General features: G+C 46.5%; 1 protein-coding gene across 1 annotated transcript in view; it reads left to right on the top strand.

Annotated features, from left to right (window-relative positions):
* The window catches only part of LOC138267252 (extracellular calcium-sensing receptor-like), a 134,435-nt gene that overhangs the window by 107,110 nt on the left and 4,850 nt on the right, over nucleotides 1–22,475 (top strand). Inside the window, exons 2-4 of the mRNA XM_069216109.1 lie at nucleotides 14,937–15,683; nucleotides 19,556–19,762; nucleotides 21,345–21,365. Of these exons, the coding sequence (XP_069072210.1) occupies nucleotides 14,937–15,683; nucleotides 19,556–19,762; nucleotides 21,345–21,365 (975 nt within the window). The remainder of the gene's footprint in view (nucleotides 1–14,936; nucleotides 15,684–19,555; nucleotides 19,763–21,344; nucleotides 21,366–22,475) is intronic.

Here is a 22,475-nt window from a genome sequence, read left to right as displayed (position 1 = left end):
AAACACCATCACTCATACACCATCCATTCACCTCACACCCCAACACAGCACCCCACACACCCTCACACATATCACTCACACCACATCCATGGCACCCCAAAGACAACCCAGGTTTTCAGAGGAGGAGCTAAGGGTCATGGTGGAGGAAATCATCTGGGTAGAGCCACAGCTATTCAGGGCACAGGTGCAGCAGACCTCCATTGCTAGGAAGATGGAGCTATGGCGGAGAATCGTGGACAGGGTCATCGCCGTGAAACAGCACCCAAGAACAAGGGACAACATCAGGAAGAGGTGGAACGACCTATGGGGGAAGGTGCGTTCCGTGGTTGCAAGACACCGGGTAGCCGTACAGAGGACTGGCGGTGGACCCCCACGTCCTCCCCCACAACTAACAACATGGGAGGAGCAAGTCTTGCCAATCATGCATCCTGAGGGCCATGCAGGAGTAGCAGGAGGGCTGGACTCTGGTAAGTCAAATCTGCATGCCATCACATACCCCCACCCTCACTCCCATCACTCCAAAACCTCACACATACCCCACTATCACAACCCACCCATCCCAATACCAAGCCCTGCATGCCACAACAATCCATGGACCCCCATCACAGACCTGCATGGGCACCTATCTCCACAGCATGCCCAGTAGAAAGAATCACCTAGCCCACAAAATCACCGCGCACACAAGGCAAAGCTGACAGGGAAATCACAACCATACAGGGTAACGCACCCATGCACAAGATGGCACACGCAAATACACTAACACTGTGTTTGCATCCCTACAGGACCCCTACTCAACGTCACCGGAGAGGACTTGCCAGCAACATCCAGTGTCCCCCCAGAAGACGCCCACAGTGACAACAGCAGCTCTGCACGCCTGGATCACAATAACCAACCTGGCCCATCAGGGACCTCTGGAAAGTCGGTTACCCTGCCACAGTCCCATACTACCACAGAGCCTCCCCCCTCAAGAAACATCACCACAGCACCCACTCAGCAGGCCCATGCCACTGTCCCCAGGACACGTCAATCAGCAGTGTGTCAGCCACTACAGGGACCCCAGGCAACCCCACAAACACAGAACGATCAGCACACAGTTCAGGGGACAGAGGCACAGGACAACAGGGAAGCTGGGAGGACTGCTGTGTGACAGGAGGAGGACAGGCCCAGGGAACCCACTTTCCAAGAGGCACTCAACAACATCCTGGAGCATACCACAATTCCCAGGATACCATGGGCCAGATACTGGCCAAGTTGCAGGAGACCCAGCGGCTGCAGGAGGGACAGTACCTGGGGAACAGGAAGGACCTCAAACACATCTACACCATCCTGGTCACCATTGCAGGGGTGCTGGCTGACATGCCCAACACCTTGAGGGAGGCACTGGCACACCAACGGGCCCCTGACACTAGCCACACTGAAGAACATCCCTCCACCTCCGCCGGCGCTAGTGGACATGTGGCCCTGCCACAGGAACAACAGGCCACCAGCACCCCACCCCCTGCAGAAGGAGAACCACCCCGCAAACGGTCCCTGCAATCCAGGCAGAAGCCAGAGAACATAGCCAAGACCACCGCCAGGAAATAAGACTCTCCTGATTGTCACGCTTCCCTGCACTCTGTCACCCTGTCCACCTTGAAATGCCATTACTCCCCTTCCTAAGCCCCATTGGACAATGCACCTGTGATACCAAGAGACTGAACTCTAACTGGACATTTCTCCACCATCATCCCAGGCCATTGCACATCCCCCTCTACTTATGAGCACTTAAATTAACACCCTTGGAACAAATACAAATCTGGAGTCGGTCAAATGATTCAAATATGTATTAGTGCATTTTCACGGCATTGCAAGTCATATGTACAGTTAAATTTACATTGGCATGACCTTTAGTGGGCAGCAGTAAACATAATAGGAGCCAGAGTAGGCCAGAGAGATCTGAAAATAGAGATGCCAAATGGTACAGTGAGTGGCCACAGACATAGGGAAATCAGGCTGCCATGTACAATGTCCAACAGAAAACCGAAAAGTAAAGTGAAATGACAGTGTCTTACCTGTGTGTCACTGGACGTTCTGTTGTATTACATTACTTCTGTTGTCCACATCTTCTTCTTCTGCCTCCTCTTCCTCACTGTCCACAGGCTCCACCGCTGCCACAAGACCATCTCCAGGCTCATCCTCCTGCAAAAAAAGCCACCTGGCGTCTCAAGGCCAGGTTGTGCAACATGCAACATGCAACGATGATCTGGCACACCTTCTTGGGTGAGTAGTACAGGGATCCACCTGTCAGATGGAGGCACCGGAACCTGGCCTTCAGGAGGCCAAAGGTTCTTTCAATAATCCTCCTTGTTCGCCCATGTGCCTCATTATAACATTCCTCTGCCCCTGTCCTGGCATTCCTCCCTTGGGTTAGTAGCCATGAGAGGTTGGGGTTACCAGAGTCACCTGCAAATATCGAGGGATACCTGTTAGACACACACTAACCCCTAGGGACAACCCCATACCCAGACACCAACTTATACTCGATGGGGAACTTGGGCTCACCTATTAGCCACACCCGGTGCCTCTGGAGCTGGCCCATTACATATGGGATGCTGCTATTCCTCAGGATAAATGTGTCATGCACAGAGCCAGGATACTTGGCATTCACATGGGAGATGTACTGGTCCACCAAACACACCATCTGCACATTCAGAGAGTGATAGCTTTTTCTATTCCTGAACACTTGTTCATTTCTCTAGAGGGGGGACAAATGCAACATGTGTACCATCAATAGCACCAATGATGTTGGGGATATGCCCTATTGCATAAAAGTCAGCTTTCACTGTGGCCAAATCCTCCACCTGGGAGAATACGATGGAGCTGTGCATGTGTTTCAGCAGGGCTGACAACACTCTGGTCAACACGTTGGAGAACATTGGCTGAGACATCCCTGATGCCATGGCCACTGTTGTTTGGAAGGAACCACTTGCCAGGAAATGGAGCACTGACAGGACCTGCACTGGAAGGGGGGATACCTGTGGGCTGGCGGATAGCTGACATCAGGTCTAGCTCCAATTGGGCACACAGTTCTTGGATTGTGTCCCGATCAAGTCTGTATGTTATGATAATGTGTCTGTCCTCCATTGTCGCAAGGTCCACCAGGGGTCTGTACACTGGAGGGTGTCGCCATCTCATATTCATCCTCAGCAGTTGAAGCCTATGGAGGAAAAAGGTGAGCAAAGGGTCATATTCAGACATCAATTGCAATAATGATGCATCTTTTCCTTAACAGAACCAGTATGTGAATCCGAGAGACAGTTGCTGTGCCAATATCTGCTGTGATGGAGGTAGGTGCGATGCCCTGTGCCCCTCTGAAATGGCTGCTGCCTGACCTCTTGGGAGGGACAAGTGGAAATGAGGTAATTCGGCTGGCGTTATGTGCCGTTGCAGAAGGCGGTCAACGACCCATGCGCAACTTCGCATTGGTTATCATTGGGCCCTATGGGTTCCAGGAGCCAATGGCGATGTACGCCAGCGGTGATGGTACGCACCGCCGCGGACGTGACCGCCATTTTCTGTCTATTCACTCACTTGCTACCTGACCTTCAACAGGAGAGGACCTACACTGCAAGTGCTGCTGTGACGTGTGTCTGGAAGCGACAATGGCTCATGTGTCTGGGGAAGGGGCCCCTGCCTTCACTGCAGATGAGTTGGAAAAACTGGTGGATGGGGTCCTACCCCAGTACACGTTACTCTTCGGTCCTCCAGACAAACAGATGAGTACACTGTGAGCATGATGCGTGAGCCATGAAAGAATGGATTGCTGTGTGTGTAAGCCGCATGTAGGGGGGGCTGGGGCGTCATGGCCAGAGTGCCACAGGTATGGTGGTCAATGTATGTGGGTCAGGGAATGGGAGGGATCTGGTGGGCCATGAGTGTGATGGTCCGGACGGATAACTAATTCCCTTTTCTGCTGTCTTTTCCATGCAGGTCAGCGCCCACCAGAAGAAGGGTATTTGGCGTGCCATCGCCAAGGAGGTGCAGACCCTGGGGGTCTTTGACAGGCGGAGTACCCACTGCCTGGGAAAGAAAGATGGCGGAGGCCCAGCTGGGGCTGGCCTCCCTACGAGGAAGGGGTGCCCGTCATACCCTGACCCCCCTGATGTTCCACATCCTGTCAGTGGCCTATCCAGAGTTGGATGGGTGCTCGAAGGCATCACAGCAGCCACAAGGGGGTGAGTACAGATTCAGAATCATGACTGTGCGCGCGTTAAGGTTTACCTGGGTGGGGGATGTGGGCTTTGGGTGCCCCTAGGCCAGGGCGAACTGTCAGGGTAGGTCCCTTGTTGGGCAGGCTCTGGTGCATTCCTACCCCAATAGTGTTAGTGAGCATCTACTACTGGACAGGATCCTGTGGGTTTCAGGTGTGCAGCTAATGACGTTAGGCATTGTACCCCATGGGCTGCCGAATAGCTTAGTAACTGGTAGTGCATGGCCTAGTGCACAGGGCTGCTCCCTGTGTGTTCTGTACACCAATGTTAGTGGTGTTGCTGGCACCAAGTGTATCCTCTGTCTTTCCCCCCCTTTTTGTTTTGTCACCCTGTCCTTTTGTGCATTAGCATCATCTGGCGGAGGAGCAGAGGAACCGGTGACGGAGGGAGCTGCATCCCACACGGGCCTGGAGGCCGAATCCACCGACGGCGAGGGCACCAGTGGGACAGAGGGCGAGGGGAGCACCATGACGGGGACAGGAGGGGAGACCACAGACAGCGACTCCTCCTCTGATGGAAGCTCCCTGGCAGTGGCGGACACCTCTGTGCCCACCCCAACAACAGGTACAGCCGCCACCCCCCCTACCAGCACCACCCTCCCAGCAGCCCCTCAGTGTGTTTCCCAAGCCCGCTCACCCAGGAGGGTGGGCATCTCCTTCGCCCCAGGCACCTCAGGCCCTGCCCCAGTCAGTCCTGCTGCCCTCAGTGAGGAGGCTATTGACCTCCTGAGATCCCTCACTGTTGGGCAGACAACCATTATGAATGGGTGTCACAAGGCATTTGCAGTAAACAAATGCATACCTGGAGGGCATTCACTCTGGCGTGGCGGCCCAACAGAGAGCATTTCAGGCTCTGTCCTCAGCACTGATGGCAGCCACTGTCCCTGTCTCCAGCCTCCCCCTCCAACTTCCTCTATCAAGTCCCAATCCCCTCAGCCCCAGCCTATCCCAAGCACACCTTCAGACCAGCATTCACCCAAATCAACACACAAAAGTGGCTCAGGCAAACACAAGCACCACACTTTATCTCACAGGCACTCACACAAGCACCATCCCCATGCAGACACACCAACATCCACTGCCTCCACTGTGTCCCCCTCCTCCTCGTCTTCCACCTCCCTCCCAGTAGCATCTCCACTTACACCTGCATGCACTACATCCTCATCCACTACCTCCATCACCAGCACGCCCATCACAACAAACCCCTTACTGGCAGTCACCACCCCCACATCCATGCACACGTCCCCTGTGTCCTCCCCCACTGTGTCTGTGACCCCTCTACCCAAAGTACACAAACGCAAGCACCCACTCACCCAGCCGCCATCCACCTCACAACATCATCCAGCTCATGCACCTGCACCCAAACTCAGCAGACAGACACCTCTTACAACCACACCCTCTTCCTCCACTCCCAAACCCTCCCCCTCTTCCCGCCCAGTGTCCCTATAAAGCTTTTCCTGGCAAACATTGGCCTCTTCCGTCCCCCTCCCCCCTGTCCTTCCCCTCGGGCCAGGGTGGCTAGAACCCAGCCCAGCACCTCAGCCACCAAGTCGACGTCCGCTGTGGTTCCTGCAGCTATCAGAGGCTCAAAGGGGGCACCCGTCAGACCAGCCAGTGTGCCACCAACCCCTGCCAAGGCCAAAACCATTTCGCCACCCGGCAAGGTGAAGAGGGGAACAGCATTCAGCAAGGGGAAGGAGCCACAACCACCCAGCAAGGCCATCTCAAAAACTCCAGCTGCCAGACCCAAGGTCACACCACCATCTGGCAAGGTGAGGAAGGTGCACAAAACACCAGGCAAGGCACTTCAGCCGTCCAAGGCTGCAGGTGAAGGCCTGGTGGCTACCAGCACAACCACCAGCACCGCCACCTGCACCGCAGCCAGCACCGCCAGCACTGCCAGTAGCCCCGCCGCTAGCACCCCCACAGGCACCGCCACCTGCACTGCCGCAAGCACCACTACTGTCAGCAGCAGCAGCCCCAGTGAGCAGCTGTCCGAGGCTGCAGGAGAAGGGCTGGAGCCTCCCTCTACCACTGGCAGCACCGGCACCTGCACCACAGCCAGCACCACCACCGGCATCGCCGCTAGTACCGCCGCAGGAACCTCCGCAAACACCGCCACCTGCACCGCTGACAGTAGCACCACTACCAGCAGCAGCCCCAGAGGGCAGCTGTCCGAGGCTGCAGGAGAAGGACTGGTGCCTCTTTCCACCACTGGCAGCACTCCCCACCAGCACCGACACTACCACCAGTTTGCAGCCATAGCCACCGCCGGATGGAGTCTTTCCCTGCCTCCATGGACTATCATGCAACCTGGTCCCTGCAAATCTCGTGCCTCAAACACCCAGGTGAGGGACTGTGAACTGCCACACCCCAAGTGTTGCATCACTGGCCACAAAGACCCCTCCAGAACCAGTGGAGATATGCATCCACTCACCCACTCCTTGGCACGATGAAGCACACTGGGCACAAAGCCCCCTCCAGAACCAGTGGGGATATGCATCCACTCACCCCCTCCTTGGCAGGATGAAGCACACTGGGCACAAAGCCCCCTCCAGAACCAGTGGAGATATGCATCCACTCACCCTATCCTTGGCAGGATGAAGCACACTGGGCACAAAGCCCCCTCCAGAACCAGTGGAAGAAGGCATCCACTCACCCCCTCCTTGGCAGGTTGAAACACACTGGGCACAAAGCCCCATCCAGAACCAGTGGAGATGTGCATCCACTCACCCTATCCTTGACAAGATGAAGCACACTGGGCACAAAGCCCCCTCCAGAACCAGTGGAGATATGCATCCACTCACCCTATCCTTGGCAGGATGAAGCACACTGGGCACAAAGCCCCCTCCAGAACCAGTGGAAGAAGGCATCCACTCACCCCCTCCTTGGCAGGTTGAAACACACTGGGCACAAAGCCCCATCCAGAACCAGTGGAGATATGCATCCACTCACCCTATCCTTGGCAGGATGAAGCACACTGGGCACAAAGCCCCCTCCAGAACCAGTGGAAGAAGGCATCCACTCACCCCCTCCTTGGCAGGATGAAGCACACTTGGCACAAAGCCCCCCCCCCAGAACCAGTGGAGATATGCATCCACTCAGCCCCTCCTTGCCAGGATGAAGCACACTGGGCACAAGGCTCCCTCCAGAACCAGTGGAGAAGCCACCCACTAGAGAGACTGTGGCCTTGCACTCCCCAGGACCAAGCAGTGGGAAAACCACCCACTTGAGAGACTGTGGCTTTGCACTCCCTAGGAGCAAGCAGTGGGCAAATCACCCACTAGAGAGACTGTGACTTTTCACTCTCCAGGACCAAGCAGTGGGCAAACCACCCACTTCAGAGACTGTGGCCTTGCACTCCCCAGGACATCACTGTGGGCATGGAGCCCCCTCCAGGAGCAGTGGCGTTATTCCATCTTCCGGCTGAGGTGCCCCTCCCTTCCCCGTCCCCCTGAGGTGCCTGTGTGTTTTTGACCTGATGCCCCTGCAGTGTTCTCTCCGTATTGAGACAGGAGTCAAGTGTGGGCTTGGCCTATGAGTTTTGGGCCAGTGGGCCACGGACATTTTGAGTGGACAATGTACCGCCTAATGTAGATATTGTATATTTTTGTAAATACTGTTTTTCAAATTATTACGTATAGTTGACTATTTCTAAAATATTACTGATTTGACTCTATTCCTTTTGTCCTTGCGTTCTTCCAGGGGGTTACGGGTTGTAAATGTAATGTTGATGAATGTGTTTGTGTATATGGTGTTGGGGGTGAGGGTAGGAGTGGGGGTGTTGCGTGTTGCGTGTTGCATGTGTGTATCACTATCTTTTTCCTCCCCCTCTCCCCTGTGTACTAGGTGCAGTATTCACCGTGGTCGTCGCCGCCACCGTTCGTACTCCTAGTAGATGGGGAGGTAGACCAGCATGGGCAGGACATGCAGCTCAGGCTCCATGGCGTCCTGGTTCTTCGTTGAGTGTCGAGAGGTGAGTGGTTTCCCTTCCAAGTACTGTTTCTGGCGTGCTTTTGATGGCGTTGGTACCGCCCCGGAAAAGCTGGCAGATGGGCGGGTTGTGATGGGGTGGGCGGTACATTGACTTCCCCCTGTCTGTTGGTGGTTACCGCTGCGGTGTTTGTTGCTACCGCCGAGGCGGTCGGAGTGTTAAAGTGGCTGTCTGTGTTGGGTTTTTCCGCCGTGGTCGTGATCCCATTTTTTTTACCGCTGGCCTGTTGGCGGTATTACTGACGCTTTAACACCGACCGCCAGGGTTGTAATGAGTGCCTTAGTGTTTGCTGTGGTATGGATACCACCGATTCTGTTGAGCGAACGATGGCTTCCTTGGTAGTACCATGGGAAAGGGGTTGGCTACATTCTTCTAATTTCTCAGGACCTGCACAAGATTTGTTGCTTGATATGCCCTTTGATGGAAAGTCCCTTTTTAGCACGCATGCTGATTCAGCTTCACGCCACTTCAGAGATACTCATTTTGGGACTTAATGTCAGGTCCTCTTCCTCTTCTAGAGCTCTGTGAAGGTGCATTTACTGTAGCACTGCCCTTTTGTTCTACGAGGTCCCTTGCAGGTGTGTCTGTGTACGTGCACACTTTTAGCAGTTATACCGTGCTTCTGGAGTGTGTTTTCAGTTAACATCCAGTATTAACTTCCTGCTTTTTGCAGGTTTATTGTTACTACCATGTTTCATCCATCATAGGGATTTTCCTAAGTGGTTCAATTACATGCCCCTGGTGGTGCACACCACTTTAGTTCAGCGGTCACAATATTGCGAAGAACATTTAAGTCAATTTTTCCTGGTTGTTCCACATATGGTGGTTCTTTTGTATTGTTATTTCAGACCAGGTCTAAGTCTCATTACGCCTAGGGCGTGTTTTCTGTTCTATTGTACATATAGGCGGGTCACCTCCATCTTTGTGATTTTTTGGGAGATTTGGGTTCAGCCACAGCTCTTTAAAGCACTTGGTGTAAGCTCTTTGCTACTCTTTCCTGCTTCTCGTTTCCTATTGAGAACTTCCTCGGTACTCCTATGGGAGCAGTTTATTTCTTAATGTCTTTAGAATTTCTGTGCATACTTTTGCATGTGTCCTTTTCCATTCTTCTCATGGAAGAGGTATTTTCTACCCATTTTTCCATGGCATTTATAATGGTCAATTGAGTAATACTTTTATTTCAGATCTCCTTTTCTGGTTATCTTTTCTCTACTCAGGGCCACCAACTGTTGCCTCTAGAGGCCCTTAATTTCACCTTCTTACTGCCCTTTTTAAGGTGCTTGTGAGGGTAATCCCTTATTGTTCTGTTTTTCTGCAAGATTATATATTTTATTATCATATCTTCTTTTTGTGTCTGACCATTTATGGTGAGGCAGTTCCCTCATGGGAAATATGTGGGGCTCTCCCCTGTGGCTTAATGTCCAGACTCGCAGATGCTCCTATTGAGTTGTGAGGGTTGTCTTCCATGTATGTCTGAGATATTGTCCTCCTTCACATTTCTTTTTAAAACCTTTCAGTCATCCACCGCCTATTCCGTGGACCTATTTCCTAATCATCCGTCCACTGTGGCAGGGTTATAATTGTATACCACTATTCATCTATGAACTGGATCTTGCTGTTGGCTACCTTTCTCCTATGAGGGAGATTTATAGTGTGCCTATAGGATGTTGTTGACACCTAGGGGGTCATTCTGACCCTGGCGGCCGGTGACCGCCAGGGTCACCGACCACGGGAGCACTGCCAATAGGCTGGCGGTGCTCCCGAGGGCATTCTGACCGCGGCGGTTCAGCCGCGGCCAGAAAGGGTAAACCGGCGGTCTCCCGCCGGTTTACCACTGCCCTTGTGAATCCTCCATGGCTGCGGAGCGCGCTCCGCAGCCATGGGGATTCTGACACCCCCTACCGCCATCCTGTTCCTGGCGGGTCTCCCGCCAGGAACAGGATGGCGGTAGGGGGTGCCGCGGGGACCCTGGGGGCCCCTGCAGTGCCCATGCCCATGGCATGGGCACTGCAGGGGCCCCCGTAAGAGGGCCCCGCAAAGTATTTCAGTGTCTGCTAAGCAGACACTGAAATACGCGACGGGTGCAACTGCACCCGTCGCACCCCTGCAACTACGTCGGCTCAATTCTGAGCCGGCGTCCTCGTTGCAGGGGCATTTCCTCTGGGCCGGCGGGCGCTCTTTTGGAGAGCGCCCGCCGGCCCAGAGGAAATGTCTGAATGGCCGCCGCGGTCTTTTGACCGCGGTGCGGTCATTCAGCGGCGGTACCTTGGCGGACGGCCTCCGCCGTCCGCCAAGGTCAAAATGACCCCCCTAGCCTTTTATGACTAGTTTTGTAACTATTTTGGAGGGTTGTTTCCCTTTCTGTATGTATATTCTTTTATACCTGTTGTCAACTAATACAGGTATTTCACTGCAGGCTTCCACCTCTAGCATTGCAACTTTATTGTAGCTCTGGGGTGTGAAGGTTTTTCTCTATTTTTATTGTATGTTCCTTTCTGACCTTACAGGTTTCCAAGGTCCAGTGTTTGGATTCCATTCCAGGAATTGATGTTTATATATTCCTTTTAGCAGTATTCACTGCTGCTCAAACCTTGGGACACTATTTTCTGCACTGGTTCTTCCTTCGGAATTACAACTCTTGCTTCCATTTGTTAGTCAATGGATTTCTTCCATTGGTTTCTTATGCTCCTTTTATGATTAGACTCTCCTCAAGGGTGTTTCTTAACAATGTGTTTCTCTTCTTACTGTACCGCACAGTCTCTGTCGTTTATCCGAGAAGGTGGTTCTTTCACCTTCTACTTCCCTTTATCTACTGGCCGTGTTTAATCTTTGGTTGATTTCTCTGTCTGGAGGGGAGCTTAGTGTCCTCTCTTTGTTTTCCTTCTGTGTTGTCGCTTTTCCACACCCCTGTTCCTTAATTTTTGTAGATTAGGAGCACAGCTCAATATACTGGTTTTCAACCATTGATGTCATGCTATCTACAATCAAATGTTCTGATCACATTCCTCCTATGGAGTTCTGTTTTCGTATATCACGTATGTGTTCTCCTGATCCTGTGTATCTCTCTGTATGCTTTCTGCTTGGACATATCCATGTCCTTCTAAGTCTATCCCTCTGCGTGGATTTCTCGGTTTGTTTTTTCTGGTCCTCCTATTTTACCCTTTGGTAATATGCTACTGGTACACCTTGGGGTGTTCTGTCGGCTGGCTTTCAGCACCTCATATTTTTGCTTTCTGTCCACACATTTTCTCTTTGTGTGTTCCTGGACATGTACAATCCGCTGTCAGGTTCATCGCTTTCAGCGTGTTGCTCCTTTTTCTTGCACATTTTCAATTACCATTCTGATGCCAGCTGTGTTTTCTATAGCTTCCCTTCTTAATTACTATTTGGACTCTGTCCCTTTCATGGGTGTTACTTGCCTATCTCTCGCGGTCCCTATTGGATGCTTTTGCACCTCTTTCATCCGGCTATTTATTGGGAGCACTGCATGTCCTTACCTTTCTTGGTCACCTCCACTTTCACTTTCAGGGACATTTCTTTCACGCCCATGACTTTTCGCATCCTCATGTAACTTTTTCATACTCCTTAGTTGACCGGTTGTTTATGGTGAGACTGGGTGAGATGTGTTTGCAGCCCTCCACCTGGATTGATATTGCTTTGGTATCTAATTCTAAGATAAGGAATCTGCGGCTAGTTGTCTCTATCAGATGAACAAGTTACTTACCGTAGGTAACGCCTTATGTGGTAGAGACACATGCTAGCCGCAGATTCCTTATTGACCCACCCATACTCCCCACTTGCGAGCTGTGTCCTCTGGCTTCAGTCTTGCTTCTGGGCATTCTTTTGTTGTGTTTTCAGTTTTATGATTATAACATCATAATTTATCCACCTTTTTTGGTGTATACACTGTTCCATTGCCAGTTTGATGTGTGGATTCTAGTCACAGAAGTAACTAACGTCAGTGCGTCGGGAAGAGGCTAAAAGGGCTCCATCAACGTCATATCCTGGGGATGATGTCGCTACGGAGTCGTACAAAGCCCTCTACCTACGTGCAGAGGTACTGCTGAAGAAATGTTTGCAGATCCAGTCTGATGCCTGGGGAAGAATTCTAAGATAAGGAATCTGCGGCTAGTCTGTGTCTCTACCAGATAAGGAGTTACCGAAGGTAAGTAACTTGTTCAATATAACTGACCCCGATAGTTATAGGTCTACCTCCTTATTGGACTCAAGGGTGAAGATACTGGGGCACATTATTTTGTGGAGAATTGAGTGTTGGGCCCAGGATAGTGCCATTATGATTCCAGGACACAGGAGCAGTGTTTCAACTTGCACCTGTTAAATATAAATGCATGATTGCCAAGAAAGGAACCCTATACTTTGCATTCATGGACCGTAGTAATGCTTTTGATAGGATTAATTGCACCAAACTGTGGGGAATTCTAAATAAGCTGGTTGTGCCTTATACCATGGTGGAATTTTTACAGGTGCTTCATGATGTAACTAGAGCCTCAGTCAGGTCTGGCATGGAGGGGGAGTGCACTGATTTTTTAAATCTTCTTAGGGGTGCTGTCAGGGTTGTGTTTTAGCTCCGATTTTATTTCTTTTATATATTGATTGTTTGCATTATTGCCTTGTCAATAAATGTAAAGATATAACTGTTGTAAATGGCAAAGATGTGTCAGGTCTGCTGTACGCTGATGATGCAGGTTTAAATTCTCGAACTGCGAATAGCTTGCCGGAGCGGTGTACGCCATTGTTAAATATATGGATGACCTGGACCTAGAAGTCAATAAATCAAAAAAGTTACTGTGTCACGTGTGGTAAACCTCAGAGTAAGCCAGGTCCAGTGGCTCTTAAAGGATAACTAGTTAGTCGTGTTCATGAGTTCTCTTATTTGGGAGTGACTTTAAATGACAGGGGAACTTGGTTACCATGTATCTCCAAACAATGTACTTGTTTTAATGCCACAGTGGGGGCTGTTTTCTAATTTTTGTTTAGAATTGGCAATAAGCCAATCTTGTCCCTGCTTGAGGTATATGAACTTAAATGTTTACCAGTCTTAAAATATGGGGCACCCATTTGGGGTTATCAGAGTAGCCCCTCTCCGCAGCAGGAAGAGAATCAATTCTGCAGGTGATTGCTGAGATTTGGACCTAGCCCATATTTTGCATTGCATGAGAAACTGGGCATAGTTGACGTAAAAGATTGTATAATGTTTGCCCCCTGCTTCTTTAGAGTTCAATTTGTGGGAATGGGCATGCTGCTCCAAATAGAGAAACTATCTCAGATTGTTTGTCCTGTGGCTTCGGCTTGAAAATACCCTGGCTGAACTATATCAGAAACTTGTCTAATAGTCTGGGTCAACTGAAGCTATTCACTTCCCCACAGGTTCTGAATAAAAGGGAATCGGGCTGGGTCAAGAAGATGTTCAAGATATTGGCTAGGACTAACAGGGAATTGAGGGAACTGGAGAAACCATCTGTGTGAGATTTTGCTAGGCTTAAGACATGCCAGGGCTCAGAGCCATACTTGTAATAATGTATGAGAAAGGTTGCATGTAACTAAATTCCGGATGGGCATCATTAGATATAATCTTTGCTTCCCATTGGGCCAGTTTGATCCAAATAGCATCCATACGTGTCCTTGTGATGACACTTGCCCCCTAGACTTTGTTGCATTTTACTTCATTTTGCAAATTTTACAATGCTTTTAGGCAAATATTTTTCTTACCTATTTTAAGAAAGCAATGTTTTTTGCAGTGCAGGTCAGCTTTCTATTTACTCTGTAGGGCTGCAGACGTTAATGTGTGTCTTGCAGTGGGAGATTTCCTTAAAAAGACAATATGCTGGCATAACTCTATGAATTTTTAAATGTTTTATGTGTTTATGATTGTTTTTACTTATTTGCTGTAATTTTATTGTATATTTTAATTTAACAACTTTTTTTATGGTTATCTTTTAGATAATTGAATGAAGTAATTCAGCTATTCATTCATTCAAATACCCTTTTAGTAGTTAAACATACATTCTATCTGTAGAATTAAGAGATTATTGAAGCTGTTCTCTTTAAAATGCAGCTAAAAATGGGCATTGATTGGAAGAAGAATGTTTAGGTATTGTTTACCTTTCATACCAAAATAGCTGATAAAACAATGTGGTTTGGTTAGGGCCATCAGAATTACATTGTTACATGGACACAAATTTCATTTAATTTGACTCACAATTTTCAGATTGTAACAGGGAATGTTCTTATTAGCTTACATGGATCAAATAAGTCTACCAGACCATCTGCCACATTATGCCAGATAATTTATCTACCCCTGGTGCATACTTTGGTCCTCCATCACAGCATAATCCTAGTGTCTAGAGTGTAGAGAGTGGTTCAAGGATTGTCAATATGATGATGAAACTCATATTGCTGTCGATGTCAATGTTAATCCAGGTAGCCCTAATTGAATTTCATGAATTTATACTAATGTATTCATGCTATGAATTGTCTTTGCAGTTCATTATTACATTTATATATTGATATCTTCTATGCATTGAAGGCCATATTTCATTCCCACTTTTGTCTACGTATTTAAAACTTGGATCATTTATTTGAATTTAACTCTACAATTAAGCTATCTAATCAAAAAGTTTGAGGATCATTTCTTGTGAACTACCATTTCTTTGTCTTTCTTTTTTTCAAAAGATAAGCTACTTTTCATCTAGCCCTCTCCTTAGTGACCGTAACCAGTTCCCATCATTTTTCCGTACCATTCCCAGTGATAACATCCAATCCCTTGGGCTGGCCCAGTTAACCATACACTTTGGATGGACTTGGGTAGGAATTATAGCCACAGATGACAACTATGGCCAGTTGGGCAGTCAACTAGTGCAGCAAGAGTTGAACAAGGCAGAAGCTTGTGTGGCCTTCAAGGAGTACATCCTTCCAAGCCGACCAGACAAGAATATCTTTCATGTTGCTCAAGTTATCAAAAACTCAACAGCTAAGGCAATTGTTGTCTTTGCATCCTTTCCATATCTGCCTCCACTCCTGGATGAGATAGTGAAGCAGAATGTAACTGGAAAGATTTGGATTGCCAGTGAATCCTGGTCAACATATACTCCGCTCGCCATGGAGAAGTATTCAAAAATACTTGCAGGAACCATAGGTTTTGCAATTCGTAGTGGTGAGATGGTGAGCTTCCAAAAATATTTCACCAGCATCCACCCTTCAACATCACAAGGTGATATTTTTATGATAAACTTCTGGGAGGCAGTGTTTGGTTGTCAGGGGCTGCCCAAGGGGAATGTGATCAGTGACCAAAAGACTAGGAATTGCACAGGAGCAGAGAAAATGGACAACCTTCCAATCAACAGCATGATGGACTTCAGAATTACGTACAATATCTACAATGCAGTTTATGCAACAGCACAGAGTTTGGAGGATCTGAGGGTATGCATACAAAACAGAAAGATTTTCCTTCAAGAGACCTGTGCAAATATTCTAGACTTCCATCCCTGGCAGGTATGTGTTACTGTAACAAAATATTATGCAATAGTATTTTTTCTAAAAGTTAGGAAAGACGAAGGGTGACCCATCCACATTAATATTTGCCCTTACATTAATTAAGGAATATATAGAAATCAATTTAGTAAGATAAAGATTCACTAGGAAAAAACAAACAAACAGAAAGATATATGCAAGATTATCAATATTTACAATGATATATTTGAGTTATGGTTACATTCATAGCACTGAATACAATTTGAACATATATGTATGTTGGATATTGCAACAATGTTGGGACTTCGGCATAAATTCATAAGCAGAGACAGTGTAATCTGTCTACAGCACTGTATGACCATTATTTTGTCCAAACTCTTATTCGTGAATGTAAATGCAGTATCAGGATTGGAAGTTGATATATGGTTGCTCTGAAGGAGGACAGTTTCTAATCAATTAACTGAGGTCAAAAATATGCTCTCGTTTTCATAACAATTTCAGGCTTGACTTGCCAAATAATGACTAGAGGGTACAGTCATGTTGCTCTTTCGAACTATTCTTAATGACTTATGACCTGTGCCACATAATGTTCTTTGACACAGCCTCAAAATGTGTATTTAATTCTAAAACCTCTCGCAATATTTATTAATAAAACTGCATATATTATTCTTCATGTCCCTTGGTAAAGTGTGTGTGACAATCTAGCCCTAATTAAATTTGGACATTTTACATCACATTTACATATTGGGGAAAATACAAGTAATACAAGAACTAGTTTTATGAATACTGTTAACCAGCTGTTATTTCTTATACCAAATGGTACTCCCAGATAACATCTGGTGGAAATACACGTAATATCTGAAATAATACAATGTGCTGCACTTGTATTAAAAGAGTGCTAATACCATGTGCACCTATGCTTGCACCATTGGTTTCTATATCTGATTAGAACATTTGAATGTTTGCTCTGGACTTCTAATGGCTGGTAAAAGCTCAGAGCCCCAACATTACAATCTTTGTTTCACAGCAACAGCTGTGAACAAAGGCCTTATGGAGCCCGAGGGGATTTAAATCCCCTCGGACTCCGTGAGGCCTTTGTTTTATTTATTATAACATTGGAATGTTGGGGGCGCCATTGGAGACAATAGAGTGCTCTGAGCTTTTACTGGCTGATAAAAGCCCGGAGCATCAACTTTCCAATGTTCTTTGTTCACAGCAACAACTGTGAACAAAGGCCTCCAGGGGCCTGAGGGGATTTTAATCTCTGAGGAATTTGTTATATTTATTAGAACAGTCTGCCCTCTAGTGGCAGAATGTTCTAATAGCATTATAGCCCTTCGTCGCTAGGCTTGGGCCTTTAACGCTGGAGCGGGCTTTCAATTGTCTGTTTAGACCACTTCGGCGGGCTCTAAGGCAATATTAGAACATCAAACCAAATCACAAACTATACATATAAAAGAGTGCAAAAGCAAACAAGTAAGCCATTGCATATAAAAGTTGCCAGTCTTCACAATAATTAAACACATGAGATTAATGTGAATTCTGATTGGCACCAGAATTGAGTTCCACAAAGACCTGTCATTGCAAAAAAAAGATTGTGATTTTTTTAGAAACCAACTAGTAGTTTTTATTACGAATATAGGGTTCCGTCTCATCTAAAGGCAAGAGAACTATGGAAAATACTGTCTTTCTATCATTATGTCAGCGGCAGTAACACTAATTACTCTTGGAAACAGTACCGGATGCATAGAGGACAGAAACTCCCTAATCTAAACATAGTCTGACTGGTCAATGGGCAAATGCAGACACTTTACAGACATTTTCCCTTGGCCTGCATTGGTATCTTGTGTACATAATTTGTTTATGGTGCAATAGTATTTTATGAACACTAGGGATTATAGAAGCATGTGATGGTATAGTTCTGAGTAATACTAATCCCATCATCAAAAAGAACCTTTATGTGCATAAAAAAGACAGTAATCAATGTTGACTAATGAAGGCCCCATACAAGTGCCTCAGATAGCTCACCACTGTCTACCACTAGAGTTACTACCATGGGTAGTGGGGCCTCCATAGGAGCATATGTGATAGAAAATACTAGAAGGTCTCCCAGAGTCCTTCCAGATATTAAGAACTAAGGGCCTGATTACGATCTTTGTGGATGGAACACTTCGTCACAAATGTGACGGATATTCTGTCTGCCATACTACAACCTCCATCAGATATAATGGGATCATGATATGGCAGATGGGACATCCATCAAGCATGTGACGGAGTAACCCCATCCGCCAAGAAAATAATCAGGCCCTAACTATTGAAACAGTAATCCTGGATAAAATTGCCCCAGTAATTGACAATTCCCGCTCCCCTGAGTTTAACCAAGAAATTACACCTGCATTCAGAAACACAACAAGATCATTAGAGTCAATCGGATCTCATAATTCTGATATGGCCAGTAACACATTTAGGACATGAAACGAACCAGCACATTAGGGAGACTATTCACAAAGGTAAATTCAAACATATTAAATATACATGTGCAAATGTACTCATACCCTTTGGATTAAATGTACTACTTTTGGCTGTTCACTATGTCTCCACACCTCGAAACTACAGTGTGGAGTAAAATTTACAAGTTTAAAGTTACTATTTGTAGCTTTTCATACAAGGGTGAAGATCTTGGCCACCTAAGTGGAGATCTCTACAACTATGGTGGATATCTTCCTATGGGGAAAAATAGAGAAAAGGATTAAAGTTTATTAATTGTTTTAAACAATTGGTTTTGTTCTTCTTTGACTGTAAAATAGCTCTTCAAAGTAAATGCTTACCAAATGATTTAAATATATGAGTTTTGATGTTAGTTTTTTACAAAATAAAATAAATCCTACCTAACAATTTTATTTTAATTACTATGTAGTAAAATAAATCAAACGTTGGGTTTAATTAATTCAAATTGCAATTTATTAATAAATGTTTAGTACGATCTTTTGTGTTTTAAATGTTAATACATTTAATTTGAAAGTTGACATAATTCTTCTATTGCAATATTATTTCATGTTGGGTGTTATATTCAGTTCCTACCTTCATTATTTTCAGTGGATATGTGTTGCAGTACCTGTGGGTGGCTGTGTGTGGTGCTGGACCTAATCCAAGATTGGGCTGCATTACACTTAATAATGTTTTGCTACCCTTAGGACAGTAGTAACTTTATAAGTGTAGTTTATGGATAGCAATGGTTATACTCTTTAATGGGTCGGTGTTTGTATTAGCGTGTCCCTGAACTCCTTCTTACTCTCCCTAATCCCCTCCCATTTAGTAGTAAATATTCCCTATTATCTCGCCATTCCCCTTGGTTCAGCTCACATTTACTACCAGTAGCAAACTTACATGTGCAAAGATCTCCTCATAAAAAATAAAGGAGATGTGAAGGTCAACATTTCCGTTGGTAGGTTTGTGAATTGTATTTTCTAGTAAGTAGTACTATAGTAGTACTGTAGTACTATTTTATCTACTACAAAACAAAATTTGTGAACCATGCCTCAGATTTTCAGTAAAAACTATCTACATGTACACACAACATATTTTAAATCTAACTCAAACGCATTGCATGATTCTGAAAAATGTCCCTAGAATATGAGTATCATAAAAGTTCCAAAGATTGCAAGAGAGAATGTCAAAGTTTCATACATTGATCTTCTGTACTCTCCAAAAGACACAAAATCGTAGTGATCAGAGTGAAAGAGGTGTTTGCTGGAAAGACAGGATTATCCACAACAACCAAGGAAAATACTAATTTGATTATAACATTTTCCTGCCTTTAGCTCCTTCACTACATCAAGAATGTGCGCTTGCGAAGAGAAGGTGCTGAAACATTCTTTGATAGTTCTGGCAACCCCCCAGCACGGTATGACATTGTTAACTGGCAGCAGGGTCCAGATGGCACCATCACACACGTAAATGTGGGAAGCTATGACTCCAGTGCACCTCCTGGGAAGACCCTGAACATCAATGCCAGTGCTGTTCAGTGGGTTGCTGGGAGAACCCAGGTAGGAGATATCAACTTTCAGTAAGGAGCACCGGTTGTAGGTCTTTCACTCAGTATGGGCTGTGTATAAAAATAAGCATTTGAAACAACCAAGAAACATTACCAATGCTTCAGTGGTACTTACATGGTGTGCAAGGATGTTGAAATATTCATTATCAGCAGAATCACTAACTAACTACTATACTTGAGACAAGAATGGTGCACTAGATAATCGAAAACATGCAAATCAACTGTGGTGAATGTTTTCAGAACCTTAATGAAATCTTGCACTATTGATAAAAATGTGCAGATAGTCTTTGGGAGAATGCAGAACTTGACCTGAGGTGCAGGGGGTGACCTCATCTTGAAGGAATAATGTGGAGTTACTGGTAAGGTTAAGAACCTTAGCTATGGTTCTAGATGTAATATTCTTTCACTGGGAGCAGCATAAAGGCTCCTTAACAACAAGTCTTTGTGGTCCTAACCAAAATTGAGAACCTAAAAATTATGTTGAAACTACTGATGGTTAAAACTTTGTAGAACAATCCTAAACTTGATGTATGGGAAACAAATCTTAAATAATGAGGTGGGGCATTTACTGGTTGTTACAAACAATGTACTATTTATACATGTTGATAATATTTGTTTAGTGATAAACTCTTTTTTCTGGCTAGGGAGCAATCTTTGTAAGCTAACTATGTTAGCAGACTAATGTTTTTAGAATATGTTGCTACCATAATATTGTTGGCAAAATATCAAGGACCAAAACATCCACAAGTAAAAACTATGTAGGTAAGTATGGGTTTTCTTTACTTAAATTCACATATGTATATTGTCAAGGTACAGAGATGTAGAGGTAAGAATAGATAAATCATACTTACCTATATGGGCTTACCTTTTCAATACTTTGGTCCTTGATATTTTGCGCATAGTATTATAGTTGCACAATATTCTGGAAATTATATTCAGACATGCAACCTAACTCGGCTTCTGTTTTAGGTGCATCTTTCCTTATTGACCATTAAGAAACTTTTTAGAACTGGCAGGTGTTGGGATATTCTTAGTGAGTAGAACAATCATTCAGAGTTAGCTCTTGACACTGAGATATGTCGGCCCTCTAATGGTTCCACATTTCATGAAGTCTCTGTCAGCTTACCCACATTTTCATGATGGAATCTGGACTTTGAGATAACATTTAATACATGTATGCCCATTTACAGTGACTAGATTGAACATAGTCCTTGGTTCAACCTTAAACTAGGTTAGGTTCCTGAGGGTCAGGACTGCATGGGGAAATTGAGGTTTTCCAGTTACAAACTTACATTCAACAATCCCAAAATTGAGAAAAGGGTACATTTTATTTCTGGGTTTGCCAAAAGCAATTTTTGGTATGAATGTTTGTGTTTTGTGTTGTATGGACTGTGTAGAGGTGCAAATAGGTCATGCTAAAGTGTTCGATAGTCAGACTTAACTAAGTGACAACCAAACACATTTCTGCACAGAAAACTAGGGAAGCAAATAATCATTTGAAGGTCATTGAAATACCTACCTAAGTTTTATTGCTCACATCACCATTCTGCTGAAAGTATGATGCATCAGAGAATACAGTCAATTCCTCATTACATTAAATCTCACAGACAGGAAAAATGTGACTACTTCTGCCCCTGGCAAAACATTCACTTTTAAAGAGGTTGCAGTATAATGGGTGAGGAGGGGGAAACTAAGTAGGCCGTCTGTTTTGCAGAGCCTCTGCTGCCTCTGGGTGAGAGTCAGAATACTAACCAGCTTATTTGATGATAACAGTGAATCATTAGTGCTTAGAGAACAGATTCTGTATGGGATGGCACGGCTCCTTTAGGCTAGGTGATATCTATGTCTGCATCATCTCCATTTTCCTAGGCTCTGTCACCACCTGCTGTGGTGTGGTTGCCAAGGCAGACAGTAGGAGTGAAGCTGACCAGTGACACCAGTATGTAAAATCAAAAAAATGCTCCCTAGGCAAGAGATCCTCAGCTGAAAATACCAGGAGAAAACTCTAGAGGTGGTACAGTCACCTTTCTTTTCTGTTTGTTTCTATTCCTCCCTGCTGATGTACAAGTTGTGCTTGGGCTGGTCCTAGCTGGAACAATTCCTGAAGTTCAGATTGCTCTGAACCTTAGGCGATCATTATGATCTTGGCGGTGTGGGCCACCATGCCGGCGTTGGCGGGAAAACCCGCCAGCCGGCATGGCGGCCCACACCCTCACATAATGAACCCTTTGGCGGCCCTCACTCAGTGCCAGGCTGCCTCCGTCAGGCAGACTGTCGGCGGCCGGCATCATCATCCGACAGGGCAGTGGTGCTGCCCCTCGGATAATGATCCTGCAGTCCCCAGCATTTTCCTGGCCGGTTTCCCTGCCAGGGAAAGGCTGGCAGATGCGGTGCACCGGGGCACCCCTGGGGGCCCCTGCACTTCCCATGCACTTGGCATGGGCAGTGCAGGGGCCCCTGTGCAGTGCCCCATCGTGCAGGTCACTATTATCTGCACGACGGGTGCAGCTGCACCCGTCTCACAGAGGCATTGGCGGCGGTGCCATGTGGAGCCGCCATCAATGTCCTGGCCAGGCATTCCTCTGGGCCTGTGGGAGGGAACAATGTTTCCGCCCACCGGCTCAGAGGAATGTTCTTAATATGGCCCGCTGGGTTCCGGGGGAGCTGGCGATCACTTGTAAGACCGC

The sequence above is a fragment of the Pleurodeles waltl genome, chromosome 12 (assembly GCF_031143425.1).
Source record: "Pleurodeles waltl isolate 20211129_DDA chromosome 12, aPleWal1.hap1.20221129, whole genome shotgun sequence".
Lineage (NCBI taxonomy): Eukaryota > Metazoa > Chordata > Amphibia > Caudata > Salamandridae > Pleurodeles > Pleurodeles waltl.
Note: the sequence above shows the minus strand (reverse complement) of the source record. Positions and strands in the feature narration are given on the sequence as shown.